The following is a 12,738-nucleotide window of genomic DNA, read 5'->3' as shown; positions in this document are numbered from 1 at the left end:
GCTATTTCCAGTGCCTAAGAACACAAGGAAAGCCTGCTGGATCAGGCCAATGGCCCATCTGGTCCTGTTCTCCAACCAGATGTCTGTGGGAAACGGAGAAACAGGATTTGTGCCCAAGAGCCCTCTCCCTTCCTGTGGTTTCCAGGAACTGGCATTCAAAATCATTGCTGCCTGATTGCGGAGGCAGTACATAGCCATTATGGCTAGTAGCCACTGATAGCAACTGATAGGGGATATGGGGCTGGGTGGCTGGGTGGGGGCAATACAGTCGTACCTTAGAAGTCGAATGGAATCCGTTCCGACTTCCAAAATGTTCGGAAACCAAAGCGCTGCTTCTGATTGGCTGCAGGAAGCTCATGCAGACAATCAGAAGCCATGGAATCCCCGTTGGTCATTCGGCTTCCAAAAACAGTTCACAAACCGCAACACTCACTTCCTGGTTTGTGGCATTCGGGAGCCACAGTGTTCAAGAACTAAGCTGTTCGAAAACCAAGGTACAACTGTACTTATTCCCTTCCTTCAATACAGGCTTTTCCCTTACTGAGACAACAGAATTTTTTACAGGAAATGGAAGCTTTGGCAATATTAATTTAACAATACAGTAGTAAACTTGGTAACAGGGTCGCCAGTTCTTTTTCCTGGCTCTGCTCCTGCGCCTTTAGCTCCAACCGGGATATGCAGCAATTTAGCACATAAAACTTTGCCTGGCATGCAAATAAAACAGCCTGGGGAGCCAAGGTTCTGTGTCTCCGGAGGAAAAGGGTCAATGCAAGGAGGGCAGGGGTTTGGGGAATGGTGGAAAACTGGTTTGTATTATCTGCACCAAAAATGATTAGGAACAGAGGAAGATACTGAGTCAGAACATGAATCCATTTAGCTCAATAGTGTCTACACAGACTGGCAGCAGCTCTCAAGGGTTTCAGAAAGGATTGTCTGCCAGCCTTACCTGGAGATGTTGATGGGGACTGAACCTGAGAACTTCTGCATGTCAGGCAGATGCTGTGCCACTAAGCTACAGCCCTTCCCCAAACTCCCAAATATTCAGTATTGGAAGAGGAAGGAAAGATCTGACACCCCACCCCAATTCTCACATTCCTCCACGCACCCCTACCCTCTGGCTGGAGAGGCCATACTCACCATACACAACCATGTAGTTGCCAATGACTGTGGCAGAGTGAAAGGCCCGCTCTCGAGGGCCCCGGTGCGAGTCTTTCGCGCGCAACGTGCTCCAATAGCGCAGGTCCACGTGGAAGAGGTCGGTGGTGTTCACTCGCACGCTGAAGCTGAGGGCAGGAGAGTTTCAGGTAAGCTTTTGTTCCTGCCTTGGTCAGACCGCACCTGTGGGGCTACCTTTGAAGGTGACCCAGAAACTACAACTAATCCAGAATGGGGCCGCTAGACTGGTGACTGGGAGTGGCTGCCGAGACCACATAACACCGGTCCTGAGAGATCTGCATTGGCTCCCAGTACATTTCCGAGCACAATTCAAAGTGTAGGTGCTGACTTTTAAAGCCCTAAACGGCCTCGGTCCAGTATACCCGAAGGAGCATCTCCACCCCCATCATTCAGCCCAGACACTAAGGTCCAGCTCCGAGGGCCTTCTGGTGGTTCCCTCGCTGCGAGAAGCCAAGTTACAGGGAACCAGGCAGAGGGCCTTCTTGGTAGTGGCGCCTGCCCTGTGGAACGCCCTCCCACCAGATGACAAAGAGAAAAACAACCACCAGACTTTTAGAAGACATCTGAAGGCAGCCCTGTTTAAGGAAGCTTTTAATGTTTAATAGGTTATTGTATTTTAATATTCTGTTGGAAGCCGCCCAGAGTGGCTTGGGAAACCCAGCCAGACGGGCAGGGTATAAATAATAAATTATTATAATATTATTATTATGGAATCCTGTGTCCAGTTCTGGGCGCCACAACTGAAGGAGGATAGTGACAAGCCGAAACGTGTGCAGAGGAGGACAACCAAGGTGATCAAGGGTCTGGAAACCAAGCCTTATGAGGAGATACGATAGGCACCTTCAAACATTTAAAGAGTTGTCACACACAGGATGGAGCAAACTTGGTTTCTCCTGCTCCAGAGGCTAGGACCCAAACCAATGGACTGAAGGTACAAGAAAAGAGATTCTGACTAAACATCAAGAAGATCTTTCTGACAGTAAGAACTGTTTGACAGTGGTACAGACTCCACTGGAATGTTGTAGACTCTCCTCCACAGGAGGTTTTTAAGCTGAGGTTAGGTGGCCATCTGCCATGGATGCTTTAGTTCAGATTCCAACTATACAATTCCAGCTCTACAAATCCTATGATTCTATGATTCATATCACCCCCTTCATGTTTCCATCATCTCAAGTCTGCCCATAGTGTAAGCGTCAATCTCATTTGGCCCAGAGGGACTGTTTATTTTAACACATATGTTTAAATTAGAATTGCTGGGTTTTTCTTAGAGTTAATGTGAGTTGATCTGGTCTCTTCCTTTTTCCTTCCTGTTATATTTGCAATAAAAATAGATTTTCAAGGAAGCAATTGCACCCACAAGCATTGACTCAATAACCTGAGAAGAAGGTGGGAACTTAGCCTATATCTGGAATGGGGAACACATGGCTCTCCCAGGGTTACCGGACTACAACTCCCATCAAGCCCAGCCAGCATGGCCAACAGCTAGGGCTGATGGGAGTCGTAGTCCAATGCCACCTGTAGGGCCACAGGTTCCCCATCCCTTGTCTATATGCTAGCTGTACCAACCAAGGCAACTTCCTGCATCAATAGGGCAGAGGAAGTTGTAAATCAAACCCCCAAAGGCCTTTTGCTCCAGTTTTCCTTGATGTTCTGAACAACAAAAAGATCTACTTCTGCTATATACATATCTTCCTATATACATAAAATTGTAAGGCTGCCGTCACACTGCAGTCTGAATGGCCACCAACAGAAAGCTACAACTGTGTATCAGGCAGCCAAGGGAAGCTGTTCAAAGGAGCAGGATGGGGGGTGTTTCACAGAGGAGTGTGCAGGGGTGGGTGAGGTGTAAAGGGAGGAGGGTTTGGCCAGTTGTAGGGCAGATAGGTGGGGCTGGTGGGAGGAGTGAGCAGGGGTGGCAGCCCCTGGTATGTATGCCCACAGTACTCTCAGTTTTCTCTTTACCGAGCAGTTGAGGGTCGGTGCCCGCCGTAAACCAGGAGAGTACGGGAGGCTGCGTGGAACACCATGGAGTGGCCTGCGGCTGCGGGAGCCTTGCCCCCCGAGGGCACCACCAACTCCCAGCGCCACATCCTCAGATGGAAGCGGTACATCTGGGAGGAAAAGACATCCACCGAGGTGCGGCCTGCGCAAAGGAAGGGAAACAAGTTAGCAGGGCTAAGAGCGCCTATTTCCAGCTCTGGCTGGTTCACCGGCTAAAGCCCCCTTTTGGAAAGAAGTGACTCGGCAACCATGCTCCACGCTCATGTGACTGCTGGGCTGGACTGCTGCAATGTGCTCTGCATGGGGCTGCCCTTGAAGACATCTCAGAAACATCAACCGGTCTGAAACGCAGCAGCCAGGTTACTTGACTGGGGTTCCATACAGACTTCACACAGCAACCTGCCCTAAAACAGCTGAACCAGTCACCAGTTCGTTTCCAGGCCCAATTCAGGGGGCTCACGTGAGTGGTTAGAGCCCTAAATGACGTAGCACCTGAAAATCTGGGTAATCAGCTCCTTTCCTACATACCCTCTCGGGTATTAAGATTGGCAGAGGGGGCCCTCCTAGTAGTTTTGCTGCCCTCAGAAGCTCAGGGGGTGGCAGCCTGTAACAGCCCCTAAACCAGTCATAGGCAAACTTCGGCCCTCCAGATGTTTGGGACTACAATTCCCATCATCCCTAGCTAAAAGGACCAATGGTCAGGGATGATGGGGATTGTAGTCCCAAACATCTGGAGGGCCGGAGTTTGCCTATGCCTGCCTAAGTCCCTCCCCACAGCCGTAACAGGCACTTCCATTGTACCATTTCTGTCACATGTTGAAGCTGCACTAATTTACCTCTGGCTTCTGACAACTCAGATCCCACCCTAGTCTTCTGGTTTCAGGACTCACCCTAGTCTGGTTTTAGATTATTTTGACTGATTTTAATCCTGTGTTTTTATACCGTTGCCACCCACCCGGAAATTTATGGTGACAGGTAGCTAAGGAATCCTATTATTATTATCATCATCACCATTATTATTATCATTATCACTATCAGTATTATTAGTGGGTTAGGCAAAGTATTCCAGTACTCTACTTTCCCACGTCCCGTTCAAGTCGCTGCCCTTCAGGTTATTGGAGGCTTTTAGGCAGAGGTTGGATGGCTATGGATGCTTTAGTTGAGATTCTTGCATTGCAGGGGGGTTGGACTACGATTCTGGGATTCTTGCTCTCACCTCCAAATATGTAAAGCCATTCATTCACCACGGCAGAGGCATGGCCGGCCAGCCCAGGAGGTGGAGGAAACCAGGTGGTGTTGAGGGGCACCAGCTCCTGCCAACGGCCTTCCCAGGGCAGGTACATCCAGACGTCGTTTGTAAGAAAGCCACTGGCCAGCTCGCCCCCAAAGAGGACCAGGAAGCCCTCCCATGCCACGGCGACGTGGGAGTGGCGGGCCGACTGTAAAAGGGGGAGGACAAAGGAGTTAGACAAGTGGGAGGTATGGGATCAAGGCACAGTGGGGCAGATTTCCCCCCTCCTCAGGGCCATTTCACACATGACTCGGCTTCAAGGAAGGCTCAAGGGGCAGCCTCCTGGCTCTGAGGTAATAATAATAATAATAATAATAATAATAATAATAATAATAATAATAATAATTTTTTATTTATACCCCGCCCTTCCCAGTTCAGAAAACCGGGCTCAGGGCAGCTAACAACAAATTTAAAACACTTAATTGATGCAACAAAAAACAGCATAAAGCGTGAATAACAATAAATTCAGAATTCAAAAATCAATTTAGGGGGGAAATCCATCCAATAAACATTAGATGATCACCAGGGCTAGCTGGCTAAATTAGTCCTATTTGGGCCAGCGAGGAGACCAGGGGAGAATTAGCTGTGGGATCCCCTTCATAAAAAGGGGAGGGGGAGGAAAGGAAGGAAGTGGAATAAAAGATCAGGCTAAGTTCAAATTGAAAGCCAGGCGGAATAGCTCTGTCTTACAGGCATTGCGGAAGGAAGTTAAATCCTGCAGGGCCGTGGTCTCATGGGACAGAGCATTCCACCAGGTCAGATGCGTGCAGACACACATTAATGATGATGGAGTCACACGTTACATTTTTATGAGGATGCTATAAACATCTCAGGTTCATGGGCCCTAAAGGGCCTTATTTAGATTTTTTAAATCTATATTTATTTTTAATAGGTGTTTTTTTTTAAAAAAAAAACCCTTCATCTTTTAAAAGAAATTATGGCAATTTTAGAAATACAGTGGTACCTCTGGTTACGACCTTAATTCGTTGCGGAGGTCCATTCTTAAGCCAAAACTGTTCTTAACATGAGGCGCGCTTTCGCTAATGGAGCCTCTTGCTGCTGCCATGCCACTGACGCACGACTTCCTCTCACATCCTGGGGCAAAAGTCACAACTAGGGGCATCTACTTCCGGCTAAGCAGAGCACGTTACCCGAAGCATTCATAAGGGGGGTGGTACATAACACGAGGTTCCAGTGTACTGTACTGTACTTGTTTCTAATTGGTTTATGGGTTTTAGTCATGTTTTGGTTATCATTTCATTTATACACTGCTTGATATTTTTTCCCCTGACCAAGTGGTTTATATATTTTCTAAATAAACAGAATTTTCAAGTGCCACATAAATCGCTGCTTGGCGACAAAGGAAAGAAGACGCTTACCGGGGAGGGGCTGAGCACTCGCCGATGCCAGACGTTAGTGGTGAAGTTATAGAAGACGAGGTCCCCCAGGGCTGTGTTCAGATCCAAACCTGGAGAGGGAAGCAGAAATGCCAATGGGCTGCAGAACAGGAAGGAAGTGCCCCCTGGGACTGCAGGAGGGAAAGGAAGCACCCCAGCACTGTTCTATGGTTACCAGATTTTTTTCCAATGAATCCAGGGACACCCCCCCCTTTTTTTAAGCTGAGTAGCAACAGGGAGTCAGTAGTGGGGATGGAGAGACAAAAGACCCTGGGCCCAAGCACACATGCATATTGTATAAAGGTGCAAAGTCCTTCTTTCACACCCTGTGAAAGATAAATGCGCAGTTTTTTAAAAAAACTGGGCAACAGCGTGCCGCGCGCCAGTGACTCCTGAGCCTTCCCTGACCTCCTTCCCCCTTCGTTTTGACAGATCAGGGGGAGGCTTGGGAGTCATGGGTGGGCGGCTGTTGCCCAGGAGGGGCCAGTCTGGTAGTGCAGTTGGCTCTGGCTGGTTTCAGGAGCTGCTCGCTGCCGTGGCGCAGGAAAAATGGTGGGCGCCATGGCAGAGAGCAGCAAGAAGCTCCTGAAGCCAGCCAGAACCAACTGCGCTAACAGGCTGGCTCCAGGCTGCTAAGGCTGCCGCTGCCACGTTTCCCGGGGACAGATTTACAAATCTGGGGACGTCTGGTAACCCTACTGTAGACCCCAAATGCCCAGAGCGGCTCCCTTCCTTCCACCCCACAGGAGTAGATAACTGGATTAATTTCTGACCTCCAAAGATGTACAGTCCTCCAGTGGAGGGCAAGAAGGCACCAGCCGCTGCCGTGCGGGGCCGGAAACTAGGATCCCGGGCGCTGACGTTGTACCACTTGCCGGCTCCTTGGTTCTCGCTCAGGGCTAAGTCACAGGCCCGGCCCACAAAGCCAGGTTCGCACCGGCAATGATCTGAGCCCTGTGGAGAAGCAGTACACCCTGTCAGGACAACAAAACCTAAGGCTCCCTGCAAAGCGCCTCTGGCCCACAGGCAGGGAGGAGAAACTCATCTCAAGGGGGAAAGGTAGCTCTTGTGCCTAGGAGTCTAGGCTTGAAAGCAAAACTGCAGGTATCCGAGAGACGTCTGAATGAGATTTCCAAGATTAGAGACATGGAGCAGGCCAAGATCTGGTGCTTGCAAAGAGTTCCCCAAGAGAAGCAAAAACCAGGGGAAAAATGAGGCAAAATAACAAAAACTGCAGAATAAGATTACACAAAGTAGCAGAGATTAGGCAATGTTGTTATTATTATTATTATTATTATTATTATTATTATTATTATTATTCCCCGCTCATCTGGCTGGGTTTCCTCAGCCACTCTGGACGGCTTCCAGCAAAATATTAAAATACAATAAAACATCAAATATTAAAAGCTTCCCTAAACAAGTCTGCCTTCAGATGTCTTCTAAAAGTCAGATAGTTGTTTTTTAACATCTGGTAGGAGGGTATTCCACAGGGTGGGCGCCACTGCCGAGAAGGCCCTCTGCCTGGTTCCCTGTAATCTCACTTCTCACAGGGAAGGAACCGCCAGAAGGCCCTTGGAGCTGGACCTCAGTGTCCGGGCTGAACAATGGAGGTGGAGACGCTCCTTCAGGTATACAGGACCGAGGCCGTTTAGGGCTTTAAAGGTCAACACAAACACTGAATTGTGCTCGGAAACATACTGGGAGCCAATGTAGGTCTTTCAGGACTGGTGTTATATGGTCTCGGCAGCTACTGTCAGTCACTAGTCTAGCTGCCGCATTCTGGATTAGTTGTAGTTTCTAGGTCACCTTCAAAGGCAGCCCCACGCAGAGCGCATTGAAGTCCAAGCGGGAGATAACCAGAGCATGCACCACTCTGGCGAGACAGTCCAGAACAGAGAGCTGTGCAGAACTCAGTTGTTCCTGGAACTGAATTCGGATTGTCTCTCCAGTTTTTTTATTTTGCAAAAAGTGTGCCCCCACTCGAGAAATACAAGGTGGAGGCTACCGGAGAAAGACAGGAGAAAGCTGTGTCTAGGGCAAGAAGTTTGGGGTGACCACACACACACACTTGGCTGCTACAAATACTCTTTATGGGGCAAGCATGGTGAGATCCGGAAAGTCGCAAGTCTTACCTGGCTGCAGCTGCCATGGCTCTGGCAGTAGGTGACGCAGTCAGGCATGGAGCAGCCCTCGCCGCCCCAACCTTGGAAGCATGTGCAGTGCCCGTCATTGTCGCAGATCCCGTGTCCCGAGCAGCCCATTGGGCACAGCGAGACCGTGTAGGTGGCATTGAAGCCCAGGAGGTTGTAGTTGGCGTCACTGAACAGGTGCAGCAGCATCTGCCAAGGAGTTAAGAGGGCGGGATGGTGCCAAGATCGCAGCTACATGCCCCACATGTAACCCAAGATCACAATTACACGACTCACGTGTCCCTTAAGAGACCACAGCTACGTGCCCCGTGTGCCCCTCAGAGTCTCCACTCCTCTCCCCAAGATGCAGCAATCTCCAACCTCATCTCTACAAAAACTCATGAATGGCCACCTCCCGAACCCCAGAGCAAAACCTCCAGGCCACGGAGCCCTTCCATGCCCATGGGTCCAGGCCTATGTCTATTGGTTGCAACTTGAGCCCATCCAACCTCCGGGGTCAGTACCTTGCCAGAGGTGGCCTCGATGGTGGGGGGCAGGGTGCTACCGCTGAGGCTGGCCAGCAAAGGGCTGCTGGGAGAATCTCCATCGTAGATGAACAGGTAGTCATAGGTGCATTCAGTGTCCATGAACATGAACGTCAAGAGGATGCGGTAGCTGCTGCTGGGAGCTGAACAGGGTGGAAAAGTGGGGCGGGAGGGTTAGAATACCAGGCACAGGACCAAGAATGGGCTTTCATCATTTCCTGACTCCTGTAAGGCAGGGGGTACCAACATGGTTCCCATGAGCCCTGGAGGGTCTTCCCCTACAGCCCACTAAGCTTCTTAGCCCCCTTGCTCCAAGAGGCACTGAGTGGGGCCACCTTTTGTCCTGTGAAAAGTGCACAGAACTGAAGGAGGAAGTTTGAGGAAGGCCGCTCTTTCTCACTTCCTCTTTCACCTCTATGGGAACAAGGTTCTGCACCGCCAGCAGCTGTGTGATAGGCAGGCATTCAAGAAGGGGCCATTCCCATTTCTGCAGCAGGAAAAATGACCACTTGCGGGATTTCTGTCCACCATGCAACTGCTGGGAGGCACAGAACCCCTCCACCACCTTTCTTCTGATCACACTCACTACTGATATATTTGGCAGGACTTCTCAAATGTATCATTAACCAGCTGATTTATATTTAAAGGTAGAGACAAATGGGTGGAGGGAAAATGTTTTATTATTATCATTATCTTTATTTATTTATTTATTAGATTTATACACCCCCCTTCATCGTAAGATCTCAAGGAAGTTCACAGAATAAAATGCAAGCTAAAAACAAGTAACTAAGTAAAACAAAACAGCAAAATAAAAAAACCCTTCTTCCTACAGACACATTTAAAAGGCTGTAGAATATTAATAAGCTAAAGGCCTGGTTGAAGAGGAATGTTTTTGCCTGGCGCCTAATGGTGTTCAATTAAGGCGCCAGGCAAGCCTCCCTGGGGAGAGCATTCCACAAACGGGGAGCCACTGCAGAAAAGTCCCTGTTCTCATGTTGCCACCCTCCAGGCTCTCATGGAGGAGGCACAAGAAGAAGGGCCTCAGAAGCTGATCTCAGGGTCCAGGACTTTGGTTGCTGGTTTTGTTTGTAATTTAAAGTCTCTGTTCTATCCTACTTTTTATTTTTAGTTTAGGTTGTTGCAGACAGCCACCATAGGACTTTCGGATAAAGGAGGTAGATTTATATACTTCCAATAATAAATAAAGCAGCCTCCCCAAATTCCTACCTTCCACTAGCCACTCGCAGTTTCCGTTGACAGAATAGTTGCCCGGCCCGTCCGTCACATAGCCTGACGCACTGCGCAGGACCTGGCGGTGCCCCTTACAGTCGCCACCGCTGGCCCAGCGGATCCCACACAGGGCTAAAAGCAGCGTTACCAGCAACCTCAGGCAGCCGTCCAATAAGGAGTCCATGATGGGGTTTGGATCTCCCCACAATTCGGAGGCTGCTCAGCACAGTCCAAAAGGTGAAGGGAATGCCATAATCCAGCCTGAAAGAGCAGAGAAGAACTTCAGAGGTCGAACAGAGTACAGTGGTTACATACATTCAGGTTACATACGCTTCAGGTTACAGACTCCGCTAACCCAGAAATAGTACCTCAGGTTAAGAACTTTGCTTCAGGATGAGAACAGAAATCGTGTGGCAGCGGGAAGCCCCATTAGCTAAAGTGGTGCTTCAGGTTAAGAACAGTTTCAGGTTAAGAACGGACCTCCAGAACGAATTAAGTACGTAACCAGAGGTACCACTGTATACTTTTTATTTTCATTTTTATCATCGCCATCATCCTCACTGCCCGTTGCAATTTAAAATCACAAAAAATTAGGTGGATCCTAAAAACATACACCTCAAGTGCCAAACTAATAATAATAATAATTGTATTATTTATACCCTGCCCATCTGACTGTGTGCCAGGTACATTTCTGTGGGGAGGGAGTTCCACAACTTAGGGGCTGCCGGAGAAAACGCCCTCTCCCGAACCACCATCCCACCAAAGCTTCTGAGAGCAGTGGAACAGCCAAGATGGCCAGAGAGATTTTGGGAGAATCTCAAAGGAGAAAGGCAGGGAGTTGTTTAGCACAATAGAGCAGCTTTCACCAACCCAGTTCCCTCCAGATGTTTTTTGACTACAGCTCCCATCAGCCCCAGCTCCAGCATCTGGAGGGCACCAAGTCAACGAAAGGTAACTTTTGACAAACTTCCCATTCCCGGAACGTAGACAGGGCTCAGATCCACAACTTGTTACGAATGCTGAATTCAAGTAATAGGTATAGGACAGGACAGGATGTAGACAGAATAAAGAAAGATGTGGCGTAAAGGGGACGGTGCCTCTAAACTGCAGTCAGGGCTTTCCAATCCTTTCTCACAAGCAGCTTAAATTTCAGGCCTTAAAGCAGCCATTGCCAAGCAGGCGCCCTCCAGATGTTTCGAACAACTCCCACGGAGGGCGCTGGCTTGGCAAAGGCTGCCTTACACCAATAACAAACCCACTCCCCGTAAAGCAAACCGGGTGTGTACATGCAGTGCTGTTTTTCTGGGGGGACGCAGGGGTACGTAAACCCCTAAACATTTTGTGAATCTTTGTACTTCTGTCCATTTACTGTATTTTCCCCGATTTGAATTATAAAATGGTGATTTTCTTGCGTCAAAATGACAATATCCCTAAACATTTTTTTTAGAAAAAAGCACTGTGTATGTGTCACGTGTGTGTTTAGTATCCCCCCCACCCACCCCCAAAAAAGGCTTTATGGGAGAAGGAAGAGAAACCCATAAACAGAAGGGAAGAAATTCCCTGGAACTGGTCCCAGCTGGGGAATCAAAACAAGTTTCCTAGGAGGAAACTTAGGTCCAGAGCAGGATTTTTTTTCCCTTTTTCCTTTTAAGCATTACTTCTGGAGATGGACCTGTAACCCTAAAGGGGTCCCTGCTAAGTCTTTGGGGTTGTGAGAATCATACCCTCGAGATGCCCAGAGGGGCTGCAGCATGGAACTGAAATGCGCCTACACTGTGTGTGTATATATAGAAAGGGAGGTTCACGAGGAGAGCCCAGGAGGCGACGTGTGTTTGTGGGAGAGGAGAGGGCTTATTGTTTTTGTTTTGTCCTTCCATTTATTGTGAATTTCGTGGGGGTTTTTTATCTTGTATTTCTATACTGTCACCCTTCACCAGTAAATCTCAGGGCGGTATACATAATTAATAATAACAATAACAAATGATGAGTGGGGCGAACGTGGGGGCCGGGAAAGGGATAAATCCTGCAAACGGGTGACTTTGCAGCCAGGGGACTCTCTGGGGGAGGAAGGTGAGGGTTCTATCAGGTGAGGTCTATTAGGGTGGCCTACGAAGGGGGGACCATGCGGAGGCGTGCAATGAGGGGGGGGGGAATGCGGGAAAGGAGAAGACCCGCCTGCCCCCCCCCCCCGCGAAGACCCACCTGCCGCCGACTCCGCTGCCCCCGCGGCCCATAGAGAGGCGCAGCCCGGGACGGATGAGGCGCAGCGAGACGACGGGGCCAGAGCGGCCCGCGGGAGGAGCGCGGCGCATAGAGAGAGGGGGAGAGGGATAGAGGGGAACCGGAACGCGGACGTTCCCTGATTTCTATGGAAAGGCAACGGGCGATTGAAGAACCATAGAGGCCGCAGGGGAAGCGAGAGGCTAGAGCGGCGAGTTCTAGGCCGGTGTGAGTGTGTGGAGGCCGCCGAGGACCGTTGTCATGGCAACTGGAGGGACCGGAGGCGGGATGTTTCTTTATTACCATGAAATTTAATACACCCGCTCATTTGATTATGTGTAGTGATTAATAATTGTTATTTTTATAATAGTTGTTTTTAATAATGAAAAAAAAACCGTTTACAATGAAAATAGCGAGTTGGGATTGCTGCTGTTGTTAGATTCAGACAGCCCTGTCTTCCGAGAGCAGCAGCACCAAGCATGTGCAGAGTGCCGTTCTCCTGAATTTGGGGTGGGGAGCATGTGCAGAGTGCCGTTCTCCTGAATTTGGGTGTGTGGGGGGGTGGATTTTGTAGGTTTTTCACCCGCACCCGCAAAGGCTTGTGAAGCTCATAATTTTGCGCGTGGACAGCGTAGGCGCAAGGTGTTGCAGGAAACCCCTTCCCCAATCATTCAGTTTGTACAAACTCGACACACTCACACACAGCATCTGTTATAAATTCATAGAAAATCACCCGTACATCGGATCTG

At 49.3% G+C, this 12,738-nt stretch overlaps 1 protein-coding gene across 2 annotated transcripts in view; it reads right to left on the bottom strand.

The window, feature by feature from the left end:
- MEGF8 (multiple EGF like domains 8) overlaps positions 1–12,069 on the bottom strand; it is a 58,957-nt gene extending 46,888 nt beyond the window's left edge. For both annotated transcript variants that reach the window (XM_083626680.1, XM_083626681.1), the window contains exons 1-9: positions 11,972–12,069; positions 9,767–10,030; positions 8,519–8,682; positions 7,998–8,204; positions 6,639–6,819; positions 5,848–5,936; positions 4,394–4,616; positions 3,139–3,319; positions 1,138–1,283 (exon numbers count right to left, since the gene is read on the bottom strand). In XM_083626680.1, the coding sequence (XP_083482806.1) occupies positions 1,138–1,283; positions 3,139–3,319; positions 4,394–4,616; positions 5,848–5,936; positions 6,639–6,819; positions 7,998–8,204; positions 8,519–8,682; positions 9,767–9,953 (1,378 nt within the window). In that variant the 5' untranslated portion in view covers positions 9,954–10,030; positions 11,972–12,069. The remainder of the gene's footprint in view (positions 1–1,137; positions 1,284–3,138; positions 3,320–4,393; positions 4,617–5,847; positions 5,937–6,638; positions 6,820–7,997; positions 8,205–8,518; positions 8,683–9,766; positions 10,031–11,971) is intronic.
- Positions 12,070–12,738: the final 669 nt, after the last annotated feature.

Source organism: Podarcis filfolensis (genome assembly GCF_964270895.1).
Source record: "Podarcis filfolensis genome assembly, chromosome: 8".
NCBI lineage: Eukaryota > Metazoa > Chordata > Lepidosauria > Squamata > Lacertidae > Podarcis > Podarcis filfolensis.
Note: the sequence above shows the minus strand (reverse complement) of the source record. Positions and strands in the feature narration are given on the sequence as shown.